Here is a 22,743-nt window from a genome sequence, read left to right as displayed (position 1 = left end):
GTATCGAGTGTGTGTTGATACATGAGGGTAGAGTGATTGCATATGTTTCTTATCACTTGAAGCCCTATGAGAAGACCTACCATGTTCATGATTTGGAGTTGGCTGCCATTGTTCATGCATTGAAGATTTGGAGGCATTATCTCTATGGTGTGTCTTGTAAGGTGTTTACTGATCATCGTAGCCTCCAGCACTTGTTCTAGCAGAAAGATCTCAATTTGAGGCAGCGGAGATGGTTGGAGCTGCTAAAGGACTATGATAGTACTATCTTGTACCAACTGTGGAAGGCCAATGTAGTGGCCAATGCTTTGAGTAGGAAGGTGGTAAGTATGGGCAATCTTGCATTTATTCCTAATGGGGAGAGACCTCTTGCCGTTGATGTTTAGGCCTTGGCCATTCGATTTGTGAGGTTGGATATTTCGGAGCCCAGTCGGGTCTTAGCTTGTGTGGTTTCTCGTTCTTCCTTGTTTGATCGCATCAGAGAGCGCTGGTATGGTCATCCTCATTTGCTTGTCCTTAAGGACAGAGTTCAGCACGATGGTGCCAGAGATATTAATATTGGTGATGATGGGGTATTAAGGATGTATGGCCGAATATGTGTGCCCAATTTAGATGGGCTTTGGGAGTTGATTCTGGAGGAGGCCCATAGCTCGCGGTATTCCATCCATCCGAGTGCCGCAAAGATGTGTCAGGATTTGAGACAACATTATTGGTGGAGAAGAATGAAGAAAGATATTGTGTGATTTGTAGCTCGGTGTCTCAATTGTTAGCAGGTGAAATATGAGCATCAGAGACCGGGTGACTTGCTTCAGTGGTTAGATATTCCAGAGTGGAAGTGAGAGCGGATCACCATGGATTTTGTAGTTAGACTCCCATATACATTAAAGAATTTTGATGCTATTTGGGTGATTGTGGATCGGCTGACCAAGTCCGCTCATTTCATTCTTGTGTGTACTACCTATTCTTCAGAGCGGTTAGCAGAGATTTATATCCGAGAGATTGTTCACTTGCATGGCGTCCCAGTTTCTATCATTTCAGACAGAGGTACTCAGTTTACTTCGCAATTTTGGAGGGTTGTGCAGCGAGAGTTGGGTACTTAGGTTGAATTGAGCACAACTTTTCACCCTCAAACGGATCGGTAGTCTGAGTGCACTATTCATATATTGGAAGACATGCTGCGCGCTTGTGTCATTGATTTTGGGGGTTCATGGGATCAGTTTCCACCACTCGTAGAGTTTGCATATAACAATAGTTATCAGTCGAGTATTTAGATGGCTCCATATGAGGCTTTATATGGGAGATGGTGTAGATCTCCAGTTGGTTGGTTTGAGCCGGGTGAGGCTAGGCTTTTGGGTGCAGACTTGGTGTAGGATGCTTTGGACAAGGTGAAGGTGATTCAGGAGCGGCTTTGAATAGCGCAATCGAGACAAAAGAGTTATGGTGGCAAGAAGGTCCGTGATGTGTCATACATGGTTGGGGAGAAGGTTCTATTGAAGGTTTCAGCCATGAAGGGTGTTATGAGATTTGGGAAGAAGGGTAAATTGAGTCCTCAGTTCATTGGGCCTTTTGAGGTGCTTAGGAGGATTGGGGAGGTAGCTTATAGGATTTCTTTGCCACCCAGCTTGTCGAGTGTGCATTCGGTATTTCATGTTTCTATGCTCCGAAAGTATGTTTTGGATCAGAAAGTTGAGATAAAAGGATATAGCTTCAGTGAAAGTGTAGTGGAGAGGCCAGCCTGTGGAGGAGGCTTCTTGGGAGACCGAACGGGAGATGCGGAGCAGATATCCACACCTGTTTGAGGCTTCAGGTATGTTTCTTGGCTCGTTCGAGGACGAACATTTGTTTAAAAAGGGTAGGATGCAACAACCCGGCCAGTCATTATATGAATTTCAGCCCCGTTTCCCCTATTTTTGCTGCTTTATGTCTTGTTTATGTGGTATTGGGTTGGTTGGTTCGGGCTCTGAGTGATTTTGGAGAGGTATTAGAGACTTAGTCTCTTTTGAGTAAGCTTAAGTTGCAAAAGCCAACCGGATGTTGACCTAGGTGTAGAAGGTCTCTAATGTGAATTCTGATGGTTTAGATAGATTTGTTAGGTGATTTTGGGCTTAGGATCCTATTCGGAATGTGGTTTGGACGTCTGTGGTAGATTTAGGTATGTATTGGCGAAATTGGAAATTTTGCATTTTTCGGTCGCTAGTGAAAATTTTGATATCGGGGTCAGAATGGAATTACAGAAATTTGAGTAGGTCTGTTGTCTCATTTTTTATGTGTGTGCAAAATTTCAGGTCATTCAAATAAGGTTTGATAGGTTTTTGTATCAGTTGCGGAATTTGAAAGTTTTTAAGTTCTTAGGCTTGAATCCGAGGTTGATTTGGTGTTTCGATGTTGTTTTGAGTGTTCCGAAGGTTGGAATAGGTTTGAATAATGGTATGTGACTTGTTTGTATTTTTGGTTGGTGTCCGATAGGCCTCGAGATAATTTCAGATGATTTTAGAAAAAGATTAGACTTGAGGAAATGCAGCTGGTGTGCTGCTTATATCACATCCGCACCTGCGGATTGTGGACCGCATGTGCGAGCTCCGCATGAGCGGTCTTGAGGCGTAGGTGCGTAGAGGAACCGCAGGTGCAGCTAGTTCCCCCGCGTCTGCGTGACCGCAAATGCGGTTAGGCGATGACAAAAGCAGAGTTTGGCTGGTTAATGAAAATTTGGAGAAGCGGAGGTGTGTCTGCAGATGCGACATTGGTACCGCATGTGGGGTTTTGCTCGGCAGAGAGTATAAATAGAGACCTTCACGAAATTTGGTCATTTTTCCACCATTTGTGTTCGGACTTGGAGTTTTTTGAGAGGAACTCAAGAGGTATTCAAGGGGTAACACTTGGAGGTAAAGTTTTTGAACTCAATACTCGATTCTATGGTGATTTCTAACCAATTAGACATGAAATTAGTGGGATTTAAGGGATGCAATTAAAGGCTAGGGCTTGAGTTTTGGAGAGCTTTGAGTGGGGATTTGAGGGGCCATTTAAGGTCCGATTTAGATGCTTTTGGTATCTATGGACTCGTGGGAGGGTAAGGATTCTAGTGATGTAATTTTTATCGAATTTCGAGACGTGGTCCCGGGGGTCGGGTTTGATCAATTTCGAGAATTTTGAGTTAATTTGATAATTTTCGTATGGGTTTCATTCCTTTAGCATATATTGATGATAATATACTGATTTAGTTAGATTCGGGGCATTTGGAGGCCGAATCTAGAGGCAAGGGCGTCGCATGCTAGATTTTTGGCTTGGCTTGAGGTAAGTAACGCTTCCAAACTTGGTTCTGAGGTTTCGAAACCCCGAACTATGTGTTCTATGATTACTATTAAGGTGACACAAATCCCAAGTGATGGGCGTTTGGGCGTGCACTATGAGAATTGTGGCCCAAATCATTCCATGGCACCACTTATTGACTCTTCTTGCTGATATCTGTGTTGTGATTATGTGATTAAGTTAATGAGCTGTAAATCATGTTAATTATCATGTTAAGGCTTCACACCGATACTATTGAGACCCGAGAGGTCGTTTCTTGCTATCATATATTTAGCTTCATTGATATACTGTACTCAGTCTTGTTCATGCATATTATATCATGTCTTAGTCTCGATTATTGTTATTTGGCACATCATATCATTGTTTAGGGCTAGTATCATGGCATTTTGAGCCCGTGTTTGTGAGACTGGAGAGTGATGACTGAGTGAGGCCGAGAGCCTGATATTGAGTGACAGTGTGGGATCGGGCTGCACGACCCAACGAGATATTGATTATGCCTCCATTGGCTTGTTATAGCGCTTGGGCTTAAAGGAAGCCCCTGTGGAGTCTTTGCACCCTAGTGAGCGCAGTTGATATTATTGAGGGATGGATCTTCCCTGGACATGTTTCTTGTCCGAAGTATTTATTCCCGGAGATGGATCTTCTCCATAGGGATAGAATGGCCTTCCTCGGTACTGGGTGAATGCGACCATGATGTGTATATGTTCCGGGATGGATCTTCCCTGGGCCGGATGGCCATATACCATACCAAGAGGTTGAGGACTTGAGAGTGAAGGTACATGGTGCATTGTTCATGCCTTCTGTGCATTGGTACATAGAGTTTTGCTGAGCTTTATACTCCACACTATTCAAATTGTATTTATTTACTGTTGAGTTGAATATTTGAACTGCAAGTAGGCCTACTTTGCTGTACAGTTTAATTGTATTATCTTTTGAGGTTTTGGTTCGTCACTACCTATAAATCCATAGTTTGGGCTTGTTACTTACTGAGTTGATGTACTCATTTTACCCCCTGCACCTTGTGTGCAGATCTAGGATCTTAGGGCACGATAGCGGTTGTTGACTATTCCAGTCGCAGACTTCACGTAGATAGCGAGGTAGCTGCCTGGCGATCGCAGTTCCGATTTTCTCCTTCTCCATCTTTCTATTAGTACATTGTTGTTATTTCCAGACTAGTTTGGTCTTATCTTGTTTCAGAACTATTGTAGCGTTGCTCATGACTTACTAACACCTGAGGTCGGGCTTGTATCTTTCCGCTTTGTTTAATTTTGACTTTATATCTTTTATAGGATGTCAGTTGAAAAATGGTTTTACTTTAGTTTTAATATGAAATATGTATTATTTTTGGAAATGAGTTGGCTGGCCTAGTTTCACGATAGGCGCCATCACGACCGGGTCAATTTTGGGGTCGTGACATCGTTATTGGAAATGGCTTGTTTGACGTAAGTAACACTTATATACTTTGTGTTTAGGGTATGAAACCCCAAATTACGTGTTATGTGATTGTTGTTGAGGTGGCGCACATGCTAGGTGACAGGCGTGTGGGCGTGCGCTGTGTAAATTGTGACTCCGTTACTTCTATGGTACTGTGTAGTTACCTGATCTTACTTGTAACCATGAAATTTCTATGTATTTGAGCTATTGGACTATGATCCATGTTAGAAACCATGTCTAGGCACATGTTTATCCTGGTGGGGCCCACTTAGGTCATTTTTGCTATTGAGTTATTTGCTTACATTGCCTTATGTACTCAGTCATACGCATTCATATGCATATCATATCTCTGTCTCTGTTACCATCTATTAGCATATCAGATCATCATTTTGGGCTAGTTTCATGGTACTGTGAGCCCGAGAGACTAGAGAGATTAATGATTGAGTGAGGCCGAGGGCTTGAGTGCGAGTGATATTGTGGGATTGAGTTGCATGCCAGAGCATGTTATATTGATTATAGATATGGGATCAGGCTGCACGCCGCAACGACTATGCTGATTTATGATACAGCTTGGGCTGAAGAAGCCCCTCTAGAGTCTGCACACACGCCCAGTGAGCGTGGTTAATTATATTGAAGGATGAATTTTTCTTGGACATGAATCTTGTCTGAAGCATTGGTATACCTAGGTATGGATCTTCCCTACGGGATGGATTTGGCCCCACTCAGTACTGAGTGACTGTTGGTCAGTTGATGTATATATTACGGAATGGATGCTCCCTGGGCTGGATTGGCCATATACAGTATTAAGTGATTGAGCATGGTGGAAAGTGTGAAACAACGAGATTGAGTACTCTAAGAGTATGAGTACATGAGTTCATCTATGAGATACATGGCATTGAGATGCACACATGACATACAGACATAGAGATGCATTTTCCTCATGTTGTACGGTATCACATCATTCATGACCTCTCAGACATATTGATATATGGGCATACAAAGGTATTTCAAACTTGCTATCTCGAAAGAAAATAAAACATCTTATGTATTGTGGAAATGATTTTTGCAAAAAATTTACAGTTTTCAAACATACTCGTATTTTTGATGATTTTGGTAAAGGATTTGAGTTTTCACTTATATACTTAAAAAGAGAAAATATTTTACGGGAAATTATGAAAAATCTTAGAATTTTATCTCTGAGTTACTTCTTTTATTACTTGCATTGTGTTGTTATGAACTGTTGTTAGCTATTGGATGTTGGACCCGACCTTTGTTCCAACTCGTCACTACTTTCAACCTAAGGTTAGGTTTGTTACTTATTGAGTACATGGGGTCGGTTGTACTCATACTACACTTCTGCACCTTGCGTGCATTTGTTGGTTGTAGATGTTGCAGTGTTCGATGGGAGCTGGATTTGAATATGTACCTACATTCCGTTATAGCTGCCTCTTGTTCATGGTAGCCTTAGATTCATAAAACTATGTTTATGTACTTTTCAAATAGATGCTGTATTTACTTCATACCAGCTTTGTAAACTCTATTCTTAGAAGCGCATGATTTATACTACCAATCCTTGGGGAATATATCACATTTAGATATTTCTTTACTTAATTGCATTATTAAATTGTTATTGGAACTGGTTAGTTGTTAAATTGGCATACCTAGCGGGTCGGGTTAGGTTCCATCACGACTAGTTGGATTTTGGGTCGTGACAGATTGGTATCAGAGCTCTTGATTCACAGGTTCTACAAGTCATGAGCAAATATCTAGTAGAGTCTTACGGATCGGTATGATGACGTCCATACAGATCTTCGAGAGGCTACAGTACATTTAGGATATACTTCCCATCTTTCTTTCCTTATCGTGCATCATCAATTTAGCTTGAAGCGTAACTCTTTAAATTCCTTCCACGCATTCATTTGCGCATGTGACCACTCGGTATTAGCATTGCATCACTTATTTGTGATTCCAGGGATGAGGTGCCAGATATGATTTTGGTGTGCAGATGGTGGGCCAGTCTAGAGGACTTGAGGCTAGGTTTTAACTATAGCTTGAGCATGGAGATTTTTATTGTGTGAGCGCGTGCTTCTGAACTTATATGTCCGGTAGCGTCCCTATGAGTGGAATTTGTGGCTCGATGAGTGGTTGGATGACAATATGACGAGTATTATATGACTCCGAGATGTGTTCAGACATATTGAATGTGATGAGAAGAGTTTGCTTATGATGTAAAAGGGGCTATTAGGTGCTTGATGTCTTCCATGACTTGACATATCGTCTTGAGTTATGAGTATATTGGAGGATCTTTCATGTTGTTTAACTTCGAAACAAATTAGGTTCTCATGCCTTGTTGGTGAGTTCAGACTAGGAAGATTAAGTTATTGCGTAGTAGTTGTGTTGTGAAAGGGCATAAAGAGATGTCACTTTAAAGCTAAGCAAGTTGGTTATAACCTGCAAGGTAATATACTGATGTGTGATTTTTATGATGTTGTGAGGAGGCTTTCTTTTCTACCAGTGGGTTATATTTGTTCGATTTGAGTTTGGATCGGTTGTATTAGTTGACCTGACCATCATGAGGATGAATGCGAGGTTTGCAGATGATTTGGCGTATTATATGGTTAGTATTACATGAGCTTATGAGGGATTGATTTGAATTCCAGTGTGGGATTATGGCAGTAATAGAGTATGGGCATTTTGAGTTATCGAGTGTTTTGTCCTATGGTTTTGAGCTAAGTGGGGGAGTTTATTTTTGACGATTTGATTGCATGGTTATATGTTGCATCGGTTTCAGTCTGAAGCATACTTGTGGATCGATTATGACTTGAAAATGTTGGATTGAGCATGAATTAAGTAAGGGAATTTCTAGATACGGGCTGTATTACACTATTTGGATATATGGAAATTATGGAATGGATGAGTGGTTATTCATAAAGATGTGGTGTGTAGGGAGTAGGAATTTGCTTGGTTGCATTAGGGAGGGTTTACTTCCTTGGGTGTTGGTGTGCTAATGGGGCACAAGGCATTCAATCCGTTTGGTCAGTTTAATTAAGATTTGAGTAGAGTAGATGAATCTCGAGAATGGTTCTAATGGGTTCAAGATTTATATGTGGCAATTGGGAATCTTCCGGATTTGTATATGGCTAGAAACTGAGATTTACATTGGATGGTGTCGAGACTTGCGGTATTTCTGTATCACTATGGATTCTACATTCTAGAATAATGAAGGTAAAATGAATAAATTTAAATCCACATAAGGTCTCTTTAGAGTGGGTATCTCGGTTGTGGTACTTTTGGGGTGTTTAAGAGAGAATACAATGGGTTATGTGCTTTAGGACGTGTGGTTTTATGTTAGGACCTCTTGTGGTGAGTTTTAAAGGCAATTTAAAAGGCAATTCAGAAATAACTCAGAGAAATAGGACAGCTTGATAATACGGTGGAGCAGCATAGCGATGGGTATGATTGGTTTTTTGGGTATTTATGATATGATGAGTTTCTATAGGTGTTTTGTGGCAATAATCTTGGGTTTGGCATCCTGCGTGGCTTGTTTGAGTTAGAGAGATCCAGTTTTGATGGGTTGGTTATGTGAAAATGGGTTTCGAAGAGTTCTCGATGATTTCTATCACGGTTCAAGGTGTATATTTCCTATCGGTATGTGGAATATGTTGTGAATTGTTATTTTCTCCCGAGCGAGATAAAATGGAAGGTTTCCGACTAATCGGGTGTGTATTCTGCTAGTGACTCAGAGTTGGTTAGGAGATTCTAGTGCTTTTAATATAATGGAATGATAGATGTGGTATGTTGTGTAGAGTTGAGATTTGCATGTGTAAGGTCACATTTTAGTTTTGAAAAGAAGGTTATGAATTATTAGGCAGTGTGGATGGTTTCAAATGACTTGGGGAATGATGCTGCTATATGGTATCGCCTGAGAAGAGTGTACATTTTAGAAGGCACACTGTGCTATGGCTTGCAGATACTTCATCGGTATTCCTGTACTCGCCGAGTTGATCTAATGCTAATATTCAGATTTTTGCTACGCAGTGCAGAGGGATCATAAAAGTATTCCTCACAGGATTATTGTGTATGAGAGATGTGTTAGACATTCAGTCGATGGATGTTGGAATCAGATATGGTGAATCGTGTGTTCTATGGATTTGGAGACTGGGAGTTCTTGGGAGTAGATTATTTCATGGTTGTGGATTGTAAAAATAAGGCCAAGTCTAGTAAAAGGGTGATATGTGTTATGGTTAGGTCATTGTGGACCTTCAAAGGATTATTTATCTAATTGTGGATGACCAGAGTTGGGTTGGGGACCATTGGTAGGCCCAATGAGGATGTGTAATATGCACCAGGTCGGATTGGTTAGCTCTGTACTGTTATTGTTGAGGGATGTGTTATTCGGTTAGAGATGAGTTTATTGTTGTTCTGATATGATCTATATGTTACTCTTCTATGCTACGAGGGGTTGTAATTTGTTGGTTATATACACACATGGTGCGGTTCTATTTGGGCCTTATGGCGGAATTTGAGCAAGATGGGTATTTGTGTGTTGAATGATTGATTGTGCATTGATTATGATCATTCTGGACTGTTGTATTGAGTATTTGCTTCTTAGTGCTTATAGTCATGCACTTTTGGTACTAGACGTCAAATTGCGCGTGGTTGTTGATTTTGAGCATTGTGACTTGAGGTATTCCATGTGGACCACTGATTGGATGGAGTCACACATTGCAGTGGGGATATGTTGAGATATTATTCTTTGGGTTATGGTTCTGGTGCATGAGGGATTTCCAGCATTTCGTTGTGGCGGTACTTGCTGAGCTTGCGGGATGGTTCTTTTGTTTGAGTCATTTTCCATGTTTGAGTACATTTGAATTCTTATGTATTGGGGCACGGATTACATGTTATGTGGCTATGGGTAGTATTGGTGTGGAATGTCAGTAGAGTAGTCGGTATTTGATAAGATAAGGTCATTGAACCTAGAATGGGTGCTGTCGGATTTGATTGTTGTATATTAAGAAGGATAATGTCGCTGATCAACTTAGAAATTTGCTATAGTTCTTGTTGAAGGAGAGAGAGATCCATGACTTGTTGATCTGATGAATGGTTATGAGTTCTGCACGTTTCTTTTATCATCGGCAGTGTACGAAGGTTTTAGAATGAGGTTTATTACCAGTATTGGATTGTTTTGACCAAATACTGTAATTAGAGTATTTGAGTATGTGGTATACCATGCGATTGCATCTTGGGTTATGGTTATGGCTTGGTATAGCTTGTTCAGTCTTATACAATGTGTAAATGCAAAGTTTGGGTCTTGTAGTAAATTTCAGATGTGGAAATTGGATTCTAAGGCTTATGGGCTAGGTTGAATTAAGACCTATATGGGATAGGGTGACATGTGATCACCACTCGAGTATATGCATGGTAAGGTTACACGGCGCTTTGATGGCCTTTGGAACAACTTCGGGCACGTTCGAGGACGAACGTATGTTTAAGCGGCGGAGGATGTAACGACCCGACCGGTCGTTTTGAGCATTTGCACTTCGCTTGATAGTTGACTGGCATGAGTAGATCCGTATGATGTATTATGACTTATGTGAATCGTCGCTTTTGGTTTTCAGGTTTTTCGAAATTAATTTGGAAGAAGGATTCTCAACTAGGAAACTTTAAATTGAAAGAGTTGACAAAGTTTGACTTTTTGGTATTCGGATTGGAGTTTTGATGGTTCTGTTAGCTCCGTTGAGTGATTTTTGACTTAGGAGCGTGTTCGGATTATTATTTGGAAATCCGTAACTAAGTTTGGCTTGAAATGACAAAAGTTGGATTTTTGGAAAGTTTGACTGGGAGTGGACGTTTTGACATCAGATTTGGATTTTGTTTCCGGGAATTGGAATAGCTTCGTTATGTCATTTAGGTCTTGTGTGCAAAATTTGGGGTCAATCGGACGCGGCTTGATAGGTTTCGACATTGGTTGTTCCATTTGGAAGTTTCAAAGTTCATTAGGTTTGATTTAGGGTGTGATTTGTCATTTTGATGTTGTTATGCGTGATTTGAGACATTGAGTAGGTCCGTGTTATATTATTCTACTTGATAGTGTATTTGGATGGTGTCCCGAGTGGCCCAAGTGAGTTCAGACGATGTTCGGATCATTTCCGTTCCTTGTTAAATTGCTGAGGAACTGCTAGTTCTTGTGTGATTGCACCTGCGACTGGTTTTGCGCAGGTGTGATGGTCGCAGAAGTGACAAAGCAGCCACAAAAGCGAAGTGAGAGCTGGATGAGGAATACCACAGAAGCGGAGAATTTGGCACAGGTGCGGATGCGTAGGTGCGTCTGAGGGAAGCGCAGGTGCAAGGATCTTCGCAGAAGAAGAGTTTGATATCGCAGGTGCAATGGGTTGTTGGGTCATATGTTATTGTAGAAGCGAAGTTTTTACCGCAGAAGCGGTGGTCGCAGATGCGATGATTTGTCTGCAAATGCGAAAGATGTTGGGTAGAAGCTATAGAATGGAGGTTTTTGTTTGTTTATCGTATTTTTAGATGTGGGACACGGATATAGGCAATTTTTGGAGCAATTTCCATCACAAGGATTGGGGTAAGTATTTTACACTTGGTTTGATCTTATCTCATGAATCTATCTTCATTTCTGGCAGTTGGTTGATGAATTTTAAAGAGAAATTGGGGTTTTAGCCTAAAGTTTCATAATGAGAATTTTTGAGTTTTGAACATCGATTCGAAGTCGGATTTGAGTTAAAATAGTATGATTTGACTCGTAATTTAATGGGCTATCGAATTTTATGAGTTTTGTCAGGTTCCAAGGTGCGGGCCTGGGTTTTGGATTTTGATTAAACATTCAACATTTATCGATGGATTTGTTTCCTATGACATTATTTGATGTATTTAGAGTTGCTTTTAGCTAGTTTTGAGTTGTTTGGAGGTCGGTACGCACGAGATAGCATTTTTGGAGCATCGCTTGTCTTTTTTGGCCCACTGAGGTCATTTCTGCTTTCGTTGCCTTATATACTCAGTCATATGAATTCATATGCATATGATATCTCAGTCTTTGTTACCATTTATTTGCATGTCATATCATCATTTTGGGATAGTTTCATGGCATTGTGAGCCCGAGAGACTAGAGAGATTGATGACTGTGTGAGGCCGAGGGCCTGAGTGTGAGTGATATTATGGGACCAGGTTGCATGCCATAACATGTTATATTAATTACATATATGGGATCGGGTTGCACACCATAATGGTTATACTGATTTATGATAGCTCTTGGGCTGAAGGAGCCCCTCCGTAGTCTTCACACACCCCTAGTGAGCGCGCTTGATTATATTGAGGGATGGTTCTTCCCTTGACATGGATATTGTCTGAAGAATTTATATACCTGGGATGGATCTTCCCCACCTGCTGGATTTGGCCCTACTCAGTACTAAGTGATTGTTGGTCCGTTGATGTATATATTTCAGGATGGATCTTCCATGGGACGGATTGGTCATATACAGTATTGAGTGATTGAGCATGGTGGAAAGTGTGAGACAGTGACATTGAGTACTCTGAGAGTGTGAGTACATGAGTTCATCTTTGAAATACAAGGCATTGACATGCATACATGATATACAAACATAGAGATGCATTTTCCTCATGTTGTATGGTATCATGTCATTCATGACTTTTTAGATATATATGGGCATAGAGAGGTATTTTACACTTTCTATCTGGAAAGAAAAATGAAACATCTTATTTATTGTGGAAAGGATTTTTGGGAAAAATTTACAATTTTCAAACTTACTCATATTTTTGACGATTTCGATAAAGGATTTGAGTTTTCATTGATATACTTGAAAAGAAGAACTATTTTTCGGGGAACTATGAAAAAGCTGAGCATTTTATCTCTGAGTTACTTCTTTTATTACTTGATTTACGTTGTTATGAACTGTTGTTGGCTATTGGATATTGGACCCGACCTTTGTTCCAGCTCGTCACTACTTTCAACCTAAGTTTAGGTTTGTTACTTATTGCGTACATGGGGTCGGTTGTACTCATACTAAAATTCTGCACCTTGCGTGTAGATGTTAGCTGTTGATGTTGTTGTATTAGATGAGAGCTGGATTTGAAGATGTACCTGCATTCCAGTTGTAGCTACCTCTTGTTCATAGTAGCCTTAGATTCATAATACTTGGTTTATGTACATGTCAACCAGATGATGTATTTACTTCATACCAGCTTTGTAAACTATATTCTTAGAAGCTCATGATTTATACTACCAGTCCTTGGGGAATGTATCATATTCAGATATTTCTTTACTTAATTGCTTTATTAAATTTTTATTGGAACTAGTTAGTTGTTAAATTGGTTACCTAGTGGGTTGGATTAGGTGCCATCACGACTAGTTAGATTTTGGGTCGTGACAGATTTTGGGTAAGAGTTCTTGTTCTTCTAAGGGAAAGGTGTTAGGCACCCCCTAGAATCTACCTAACATAGCTCTATGCGAGTTAGACTAGGTTCAGGGAATTAAACATTTATATTCTGCTTTAGTTAGTTCTAAATGTGTGTGACTTACTCAATGTTATGTTTTAAAACTTATCAGTTTGAAAGGTAGGTGGCACATATACTTTGAAATGAGAGTATAAGTTTTTATTTACAAAGAGGGCATTGAAATGATTATACAATTGAGGGAGTTTTTTATGGAAATGGGTTTATAATACATATACTACTAACATTTCAAAAACATGGCTATGTAAAATACCTTTCTTCTGAAAATAAATGGCTATTTTTGTAATCTAGATGAAATGAGTGTTATTGAGGAATTGAGTTTAGATATACCTTGAAGACTGATTTTCGAATATTATGTGAAGTTTAGAAGAAAAATTATTGAAGTGTTCCTTATTGCATTTGTATCTCATTTTGTTTATAGAAATCTCAATTTTGAAATTGTTAGCCCAATTCTAGCTTTTAAAGAAAGAAGGTTGTCGACTTTCCAAATCTTTTTAAACTTAGAAAATCTACGAAAACGGTTGGTATAGAGTGAGGATGAAAACATATAGTAGAAATAACTAAGTATGTTTGAAGTTATTAAGTAATGTAGGAGCAGTAAATCTTTTTAGTTTCAACTATGGTTTTAGGCTTACCTAGGTTTGTTAAAGTAATTCAAAGAGATAAAAGAAAATATTCCCTCAAATATTTATAAGTGTTGTATATACATGATAATAACCGCATGCTAAAAATGATAAAAGATGGAACGGTACTCATTGGTTTGGACCTGAGGCTTGAAGAAGGTAGGACAAGCAAACCGCAAACAAACAACAACAACTTCCATGACTTCAGACTCAAGGCTGGAACTTGAGCATGAGTTCTTGAGAACTCAGCACGCCCAGTTCAGTTACATGTAAAAAATATAAATGTAGTAATTAGTGACAAGGCCCAACATAATATTTAAATGCCGATAAGATCACCATAAGGCCCAAATAAAACTATAACAAATGTTTGCAATTAAGAATGCAAATTAAACCGTGTAAGATCAAATAGAGTAAAATTACAGTGAAGCCTTTTTCTTCAATAAACACTAATCCTAAAGAGATTAGCAAATGTCAATGATTAAGGCCTTAAGGTGAAATTTAATTCATGGCCAAGACATCTTTTGGGTCCCTTGCATTTCAAAGTTCACAAGGGTGTCAAGGACCCCGAGCAATGCTTGTTTTAGGGAGAGCATCTCAACCACAAATTAAATCTCACTCCTAAACACCCCTAACCACTTACTCTACTTCTCCCTATAGGTTTAAATGCCAATCATGCATTCATTTTTCAATATAATTGTAACAATAATATACAAATTTTAACATGTACACTTCTAACCAAAACTATACAGAATGTTACTATGAACATATGATAAGAGGTAACCCATGGGAGATCACAATCCAAGCTGAATTGTGTAGTTCACTGTCAAGAACTACTAATATGTAGAAGTATACTCAGAGAAACCAATTATAGGTGCAATTAAGGAAAGTTAACAGCAACACGTTATTTCTAAAGTTTGAACAATTGAGTCATATAACTTAAGAAGTAGAGAAGATACATACTTCAAGTTTACGGAGGTCCTTAACCTTAATTTCTAATAGACGTATAAATTAATATCTTCATATGGAACAAAAAACATCAGCAGGGATACATAAGCAAGCAAGTTGGTCTCAACTTGACAGATGATCACCTTCTCCTTAAAAGATTCATAATCTCATATTCACACTAGGTTCATTAAGAGCTTAGGCACAGTATTATACTCCAGTAAAGCAGATAATATTAGAGGGTTCATCTTGAGTCTATTAGTGTAACGAACTGACAGGTTGTTTCATGACTTATAGCCCTGTTTTCTCCATTTTTGCTACATTATATTTTCCTCAGCTGTATCTCATCGTATTGTGCTGATTGATTTGGGTCTGGAGTGGTTTCGGTGTGGAATGACACATTTAGTCTCCTATTTAGATGTTAAGTTGGAAAAAGTCAACCAGATGTTGACTTATGTGTAAACAATCTCGGATGTAATTTTTGATGATTCGGTTAGCTCCTTTAGGAGATTTTGGACTTGGGAGCACGTCTGAAATATGATTTAAAGGTCCGTAGTAGAATTAGGCTTGAATTGGCGAAATTGGAAATTTGGCGATTTTCGGTAGGCAGTGGAAATTTTGATATCGTGGTTGGAATGTATATCCAAAAATTGGAGTAGGTTCATAGTGTCATTTGTGATGTGTGTGAAAAATTTCAGGTCATTTGGACGAGGTTTGGTATGTTTCGGCATCGTTTGCGGAATTTGGAAGTTTAGAAGTTCTTAGGCTTGAATTCGAGGGTGATTTAGTGTTTTGATATTGTTTTGAGTGTTCCGCAGGTTGGACTAAGTTTGTATGTTGATATGTGATGTGTTGGTATATTTGGTTGAGGCCCCGAGGGGCTCGGGATGATTTTGGATGGTTAACGGAGAGTTTTGAAGTGGGATTTTGCAGCTGAAGCTGCTGCTTCTGATGTTTCCACACTTGCAGAGCATGGACCGCAGGTACGATAATTGCAGACGCGGGAATAAACCGCAGATATGGCGCCTTCACTGCAGGTGCGGTCCGCAGGCGCTTGGAATAGGTCGTAGGTGTGGAAATGCCTGGGCAAAAGGTATAAATTAAAACCCTTCGTGAATTTTTGCCCATTTCCATCATTTTTGAAGATGGGATTGGAGCTTTTAGGGAGTTTTGAAGAGGGAATCAAGGGGTTTTTATTGAGGTAAGTTTCTTGAGCCTAACACTCGTTATTATGGTGATTTTCAGTTGTTTAAGCATGTAATTAGTAGGAAATTTGGGATGAAAATAAGGGGTTAGAGCTTGGAAATTGGAGAGTTTGTTTTGGGGATTTAAGGGATCATTTAATGTTGGATTTTTGATAAATCTTGTATGTAGGGACTCGTGAGTGAAGGGGCTTTCTAATTTTGCAATTTTTGTCGGATTTCGAGACGTGGGCCTGGGGACTGGGTTTGGGTGAATTTCAGGATTTTGGTCTAAATTGATAATTTATTGTGCTGAATTTATTCCTTAGCCTATATTTATTGCATTGTATTGCTTTTGGTTAGATTCAGGATGTTTGGAGACCGATCCTAGAGGCAAAGGCATCGCGGAGTAGGATTTCGCATGGTTTGAGGTATGTAATGCTTCCAAACTTGGTTCTGAGGGTTCGAAACCCCAAACTATGTGCTATATGTATGTATTGAGGTGGCGCACATGCCAAGTGACGCGTGTGCGGTCGTGCATAGTGAGAATTGTGGCCTGGTTCATTCCATGGCACCGCTTAGTGACTCTTTCTTGCCGATATCCATGTTTCTATCATGTGATTAAGTAGATGTGTTGTATATCATGCTAGATATAATGTTAGGACTTCACGCTGATACTTTTGAGACCTGAGTGGTTGTTTCTTGCTGTCATTTCACTAGATTCATTGATATTCTGTACTCAGTCTTATTCATGCATATCATATTAGGTCTCAGTCTCAGTTGTTATTATTTGGCACATCATATCATTGTTTCGGGCTAGTTTCATGGCATTGTGAGCCCATTTGTGTGAGACTGGAGAATGATGATTGAGTGAGGACGATTGCCTGATTATGAGTGACAGTTATGGGATCAGGATGCACGCCACAATTGTTATGTTGATGATTGTGATAGCGCTTGGGCTGTAGGAGCGCCTCCGAAGTCTGTAACACCCCCAGTGAGCGTAGAATATATTTTTGAGGGATGGATTTCAGTGGACATGGATTTGTCCTAAGTATTGATATCTGGAGATGGATTTCTCCCCAGGGTTGGATTACCCTTTACTCAGTACTGAGTGACTTGTAGTCAGCGATGAGTATATTCTGGGATGGATATCCTTGTGTCGGATGGCCATATGTGGTACCGTGTGGTTGAGTGTTTATATATATATATATATACCTGGAGATGGATTTCTCCTCAAGGTTGGATTACCCATATTCCTCAGTACTGGTTGACTTGCAGTCAGTGTTGTATATGTTCCGGGATGGATTTCCTTGGGCTGAATGACCATATGCAGTACTGAGCGGTTGAGCACTTAAGAGTAGGAGCACATAGTGCATTTCATACATTTTGTGCATGGGACTGTAGAGTTAGCTGAGCTTTATATCACATTGTTCAGATTTGTATTTATTTTACTGCTTGAGCTATATTCCTGAACTGTTAGCATGCATACTCTTTCTGCACAATTTATTTTTATTTCTTGATGAGGTTACTTTTGTCACTACATATCATTTCATAGTCTGGACTTGTTACATACTGAGTTGTTGTACTCACGTTACCCCTGCACCTTGTGTGTAGATCTAGGTATCTCAGGCTACGGTAGCGGTCTTGACTATTCCAGTCGCGGACATTCATCGGTGTCACAAACTAAACTAAAGGGGCCATGACGGGCACCCGATGCCTTAGACAACCGAGTACCAACGTAACATATTTTTCATATCATTCTATCATGGGTAAATGATCCAGAAAACTCGTCATGGGATAACAAGAATAAAACATAAGGGAATACTGAATATATGATGGCCCAACATGAAATACAAACTTATATATGTGACATACGGGCCTATAAGGTCGACATGACCATTTGTAAACTCAAAATATAGGCCAAATTGACCCAAAAGGGTGCTCCTTTCAGGTGGTAGGATGAGAGTGAGGTGAACTTTTAGAAGCTCAAGACCGCCTTGAGCACCGCTCAAATATTAGTTTTTCCATCAGCTTTAGGTTTTTATACGGTGTATTGTGATGCTTCTCGGGTCGGCATTAGGTGTGTGTTGATGTAGGAGGGTAGAGTGATTGCTTATGCTTCTAGTCAGTTGAAGCCTCATGAGAAGAACTACCCAGTTCATCATTTGGAATTGGCTGCCATTATTCATGTGTTGAAGATTTGGAGGAATTATCTCTATGGTGTGTCTTGTGAGGTGTTTACTGATCATCGTAAACTCCAGTACTTGTTCAGGCAGAAGGATCTCAATTTGAGGCAGCGGAGATGGTTAAAGATGCTAAAGGACTATGATATTACTATTTTTTACCATCCGGGAAAGGCCAATGTAGTGGCCGATGCCTTTAGTAGGAAGGCGGTGAGTATGGGTAGTTTGGCATATATTCCTGTTGGGGAGAGACCTCTTGCGGTTGATGTTCATGCCTTGGCCAATCGGTTTATGAGGTTTGATATTTCAGAGCCCAATCGGATCCTAACTTGTGTGGTTTCTCGGTCTTTCTTGTTTGATCGTATCAAAGAGCGCTAGTATGATGATTCTCAATTGCATGTCCTCAAAGACAAGGTTCTGCATGATGATGCCAGAGATGTGACTATTGGCGATGACAGTATGTTAAGGATGCAGGGCCAGATATGTGTGCCCAATGTAGATGGGCTTGGGGATTTGATTCTTGAGGAGGCCCACAACTCACGATATTCCATCAATCTGGGTGCTGCAAAGATGTACCAGGATTTGAGACAGCACTACTAGTGGAGAAGAATTAAGATTGACATAGTGGAGTTTGTGGCTCGGTGCCTCAATTACCAGCAGGTGAAATATGAGCATCAGAGGCCGGGTGGCTTACTTCAGTAGATAGATATTCTAGAGTGGAAGTAGGAGCGGATCACCATGAATTTCGTAGTCGGACTCCACGGACTTTGAGGAAGTTCGATGCTATTTTGGTGATTATGGATCGACTTACCAAGTCCGCAAACTTTATTCCTATGTGTACTACCTATTCTTCAGAGCTGTTAGCTGAGATTTATATCCGAGAGATTGATCGCCTGCATGGTGTCCTAATTTCCATCATTTCAGATAGAGGTACTTAGTTTACATAGCAATTTTGGAGGGCCGTGCAGCAAGAGTTGGGTACTCAGGTTGAGTTGAGCACAACTTTTCACACTTAGACGGACGGACGGTCCGAGCGCACTATTCAGATATTGAAGGTCATGTTGCGCGCTTGTGTTATTGATTTCGGGGGTTCATGGGATCAGTTTCTACCGCTCGTGGAGTTTGCTTACAATAACTGTTATCAATCGAGTATTCAAATAGCTCCATATGAGGCTTTATATGGGAGACGGTGTAGATCTCTAGTAGGTTGGTTTGAGCCGAGCGAGGCTAGGCTTTTGGGTACAAACTTGGTACAAGATGCTCTGGAAAAAGTGAAAGTGATTCAGGAGCGGCTTCGTACAGCTCAGTCGAGACAAAAGAGTTGTGATGACAGAAAGGTTCTTGATGTGTCTTATATGGTTGGGAAGAACGTTTTACTGAAGATTTCACCCATGAAGGGTGTTATGAGATTTGTGAAGAAAGGCAAATTGATCCTTCGGTTCATTAGGCCTTTTGAGGTGCTTCGGAGGATTGGGGAGGTGGCTTATGAGCTTGCTTCGCCACGCAGCTTGTCGGTGATATATCGGCTCCAGAAGTATATCGACGATCCATCTCATGTATTGGATTTTAGCACTGTTCAATTAGATGGTGATCTGACTTATGATCTGGAGCCAGTGGCTATTTTGGAACGGCAGGTTCAAAAGTTAATATCAAAGGATATAACTTTAATGAAAGTGCAGTGGAGAGGTTAGCCCGTGGAGGAGGCTACTTAGGAGACCGAGCGGGATATACAGAGTAGATAGCGGGATATGAATGTTTGTTTAAGAGAGGGAGCATGTAATGACCCGGCAGATCGTTTCATGAGTTATAGCCCCGTTTTCCCCATTTCTACTTCATTATGTGTTCCTCAGATGTATTTAATCGTATCATGTGGCTTGGTTCGGGTCCGGAGTGGTTATGGTGTGGAATGAAACATTTAGTCTCCTATTTAGAGGTTAAGTTGGAAAAAGTCAACCGAATGTTGACTTATGTGTATGCAATCTCGGATGTGATTTCTGATGTTCCGGTTAGCTTCGTTAGGCAATTTTGGGCTTGGGAGCGTGTCCGGAATGTGATTTGGATATCTGTAGTAAAATTAGGCTTGAATTGGCGAAATTGGAAATTTGACGATTTTCGGTAGGTAGTGAAAATTTTGATATAGGGGTTGGAATGGAATTCCCAAAATTGGAGTAGGTTTGTAGTGTCATTTCTGATGTGTGTACAAAATTTAAGGTCATTCAGACGAGGTTTAGTATGTTTCGACATCGTTTGCGGAATTTGGAAGTTTTGAAGTTCCTAGGCTTGAATCCGAGGGTAATTTGGTATTTTGATGTTGTTTTGAGTCTTCCGGAGGTTCGACTAAGTTCGTATGTTGATATGTGAGGTGTTGTTATATTTTGGTTGAGGCCCCGAGGGGCTCAAAGTAATTTTGGATGGTTAACGGAGAGTTTGGAAGTGGGATTTTGCAGTTGAAGCTGTTGCTTCTGATGTTTCCGCACCTGCGGAGTGGGGACCGCAGTTGCGATGATCGTAGACGTAGGAAGCAACCGCAGATGTAGAATTTATCATAGGAGGGGAAGGTTTGACCGCACATGCGAGCCTACAGGTGCGAGGCCTGGGGCTCAGGTGCGGAAGCTGGTGAGTTAAGTGAAAACTGTAGATGCGGCACCTTGACAACAGGTGCGGTGCCATAGACACGTGGAATAGGCCGCAGGTGCGGAAATGCCTGGGCAGAAGTTATAAATTAAATCCTTCACGAATATTTTGCACATTTTCACCATTTTTTAAGATGGGATTTGAGCTTTTAGGGAGTTTTGAAGAGGGAATCAAGGGGGTTTTCCTTGAGGTAAGTTTCTTTAGCCTAACACTAGTGATTATGGTGATTTTCAGTTGGTTAAGCATGTAATTAGTAGGAAATTTGGGATGAAAATGAGGGGTTAAGACTTGAAAATTGGAGAGTTTGATTTGGGTATTTTAGGGACCATTTGATGTCAGATTTTGATAAATCTTGTATGTATGGACTCGCGAGTGAAGGCGCTTTCTAGTTTTGCGATTTTGCCAGATTTCAAGATGTGTGCCCGGGGGCCGGGTTTGAGTGAATTTTGGGATTTTGGTCTAAATTGATAGTTTATCATGTGGAATTGATTCCTTAGACTATATTGATTGCATTGCATTTCTCTTTGTTAGATTCAGGATATTTGGAGGCCGATTCCAGAGGCAAAGGCATAGCAGAGTAGAATTTTGTTTGGTTTGAGGTAAGTAACGCTTCCAAACTTGATTCTGAGGGTTCGAAACCCCGAACTATGTGCTATAAGAATATACTGAGGTGACACACATGCCAAGTGACGGGTGTGCGGGCGTGCACCGTGAGAATTGTGGCCTGGTTCATTCCATGGTACTGGTTAGTGACTCTTTCTTGCTGATATCCGTGTTTCTATTATGTGATTTAGTAAATGTGTTGTATATCATGCTAGATATCTTGTTAGGGGTTCATACCGATACTGTTGAGACTTGAGTGGTTGTTTCTTACTGTCATTTAACTAGATTGATTGATATTCTGTACTCAGTCTTATTCATACATATCATGTCATGCCTCAGTCTCAATTGTTATTATTTGGCATATCATATTATTGGTTCGGGCTAGTTTCATGGCATTTTGAGCCCGTGTGTCTGAGATTGGAGAGTGATGATTGAGTGAGTCCTAAAGCCTAATTATGAGTGATAGTTATGGGATCGAGCTGCACGCTACAATGGTTATGTTGATGATTATGATAGTGCTTGGGCTGTAGGAGCCTCTCCGGAGTTTGTAACACCCTTAGTGAGCGCATAATATATTTTTGAGGGATGGATTTCCCTGGACATGGATTTGTCCGAAGTATAGATATCTGGAGATGGATCTCTCCCCAGGGTTGGATTACCCTTTACCTCGGTACCAAGTGACTTATAGTCAGCGATGAGTATGCTCCGGGATGGGTTTTCCTGGGCCGGATGGCCAGATGCGGTACCGACTGGTTGAGTGTGTATATATATATATATACCTGGAGATGGATTTCTCCTCAGGATTGGATTACCATTGTTCATCGGTACTGGTTGACTTGCAATCAGTGTTGTATATGTTCCGGGATGTATTTCCTTGGGCCGGATAGCCACATGTAGTACCGAGTAGTTGAACACTTGAGAGTGGGAGAACATGGTGCATTTCATGCATTCTGTGCATGGGCATGTAGAGTTAGCTGAGCTTTATATCACATTGTTCAGATCTATATTTATTTTACTACTTGACCTGTATTCCTGAACTGTTAGCATGCCTACTCTTTCTGCACAGTTTATTTAAATTTGCTATTGAGGTTACGTTCGTCACTACCTATCAGTCCATAGTTTGGACTTGTTACATACTGAGTTGGTATACTCATGTTTTCCTCTGCACCTTGTCTGGAGATCCAGGTATTTCAGGCCGCGGTAATGGCTGTCGACTGTTCCAGTGGCGGACTTTCATCGGATATAGTGAGGTAGCTACCCGGTGATTGCAGTCCAGTCTTTCTCCTTCTTTATCTCCCTTTTATTGTACTTTTGTCTACTCTCAGACTATGTTAGTCTTATTATATT

General features: G+C 40.4%; 1 protein-coding gene across 1 annotated transcript; it reads left to right on the top strand.

Moving 5' to 3' along the window:
- The first annotated feature begins 19,514 nt into the window (after positions 1–19,514).
- LOC138870891 (uncharacterized) lies at positions 19,515–21,374 on the top strand. The gene is made up of 2 exons (XM_070148731.1): positions 19,515–19,845; positions 21,325–21,374. The coding sequence occupies exons 1-2, from the start codon at positions 19,515–19,517 to the stop codon at positions 21,372–21,374; spliced, it is 381 nt and encodes a 126-aa protein (XP_070004832.1).
- The last annotated feature ends 1,369 nt before the right edge of the window (positions 21,375–22,743 follow it).

Source organism: Nicotiana sylvestris, chromosome 1, assembly GCF_000393655.2.
Source record: "Nicotiana sylvestris chromosome 1, ASM39365v2, whole genome shotgun sequence".
Classification (NCBI taxonomy): Eukaryota; Viridiplantae; Streptophyta; class Magnoliopsida; order Solanales; family Solanaceae; genus Nicotiana; species Nicotiana sylvestris.
Note: the sequence above shows the minus strand (reverse complement) of the source record. Positions and strands in the feature narration are given on the sequence as shown.

Excerpts from the sequence above, each read along its gene's own strand:
- LOC138870891 (XM_070148731.1), top strand. The coding sequence starts at position 19,515 with ATGGTTGGGAAGAACGTTTTACTGAAGATTTCACCCATGAAGGGTGTT. Across the intron at positions 19,846-21,324 it reads AATGAAAGTGCAGTGGAGAG|ATTCAGGATATTTGGAGGCC; the intron begins GTTAGCCCGTGG and ends TCTCTTTGTTAG.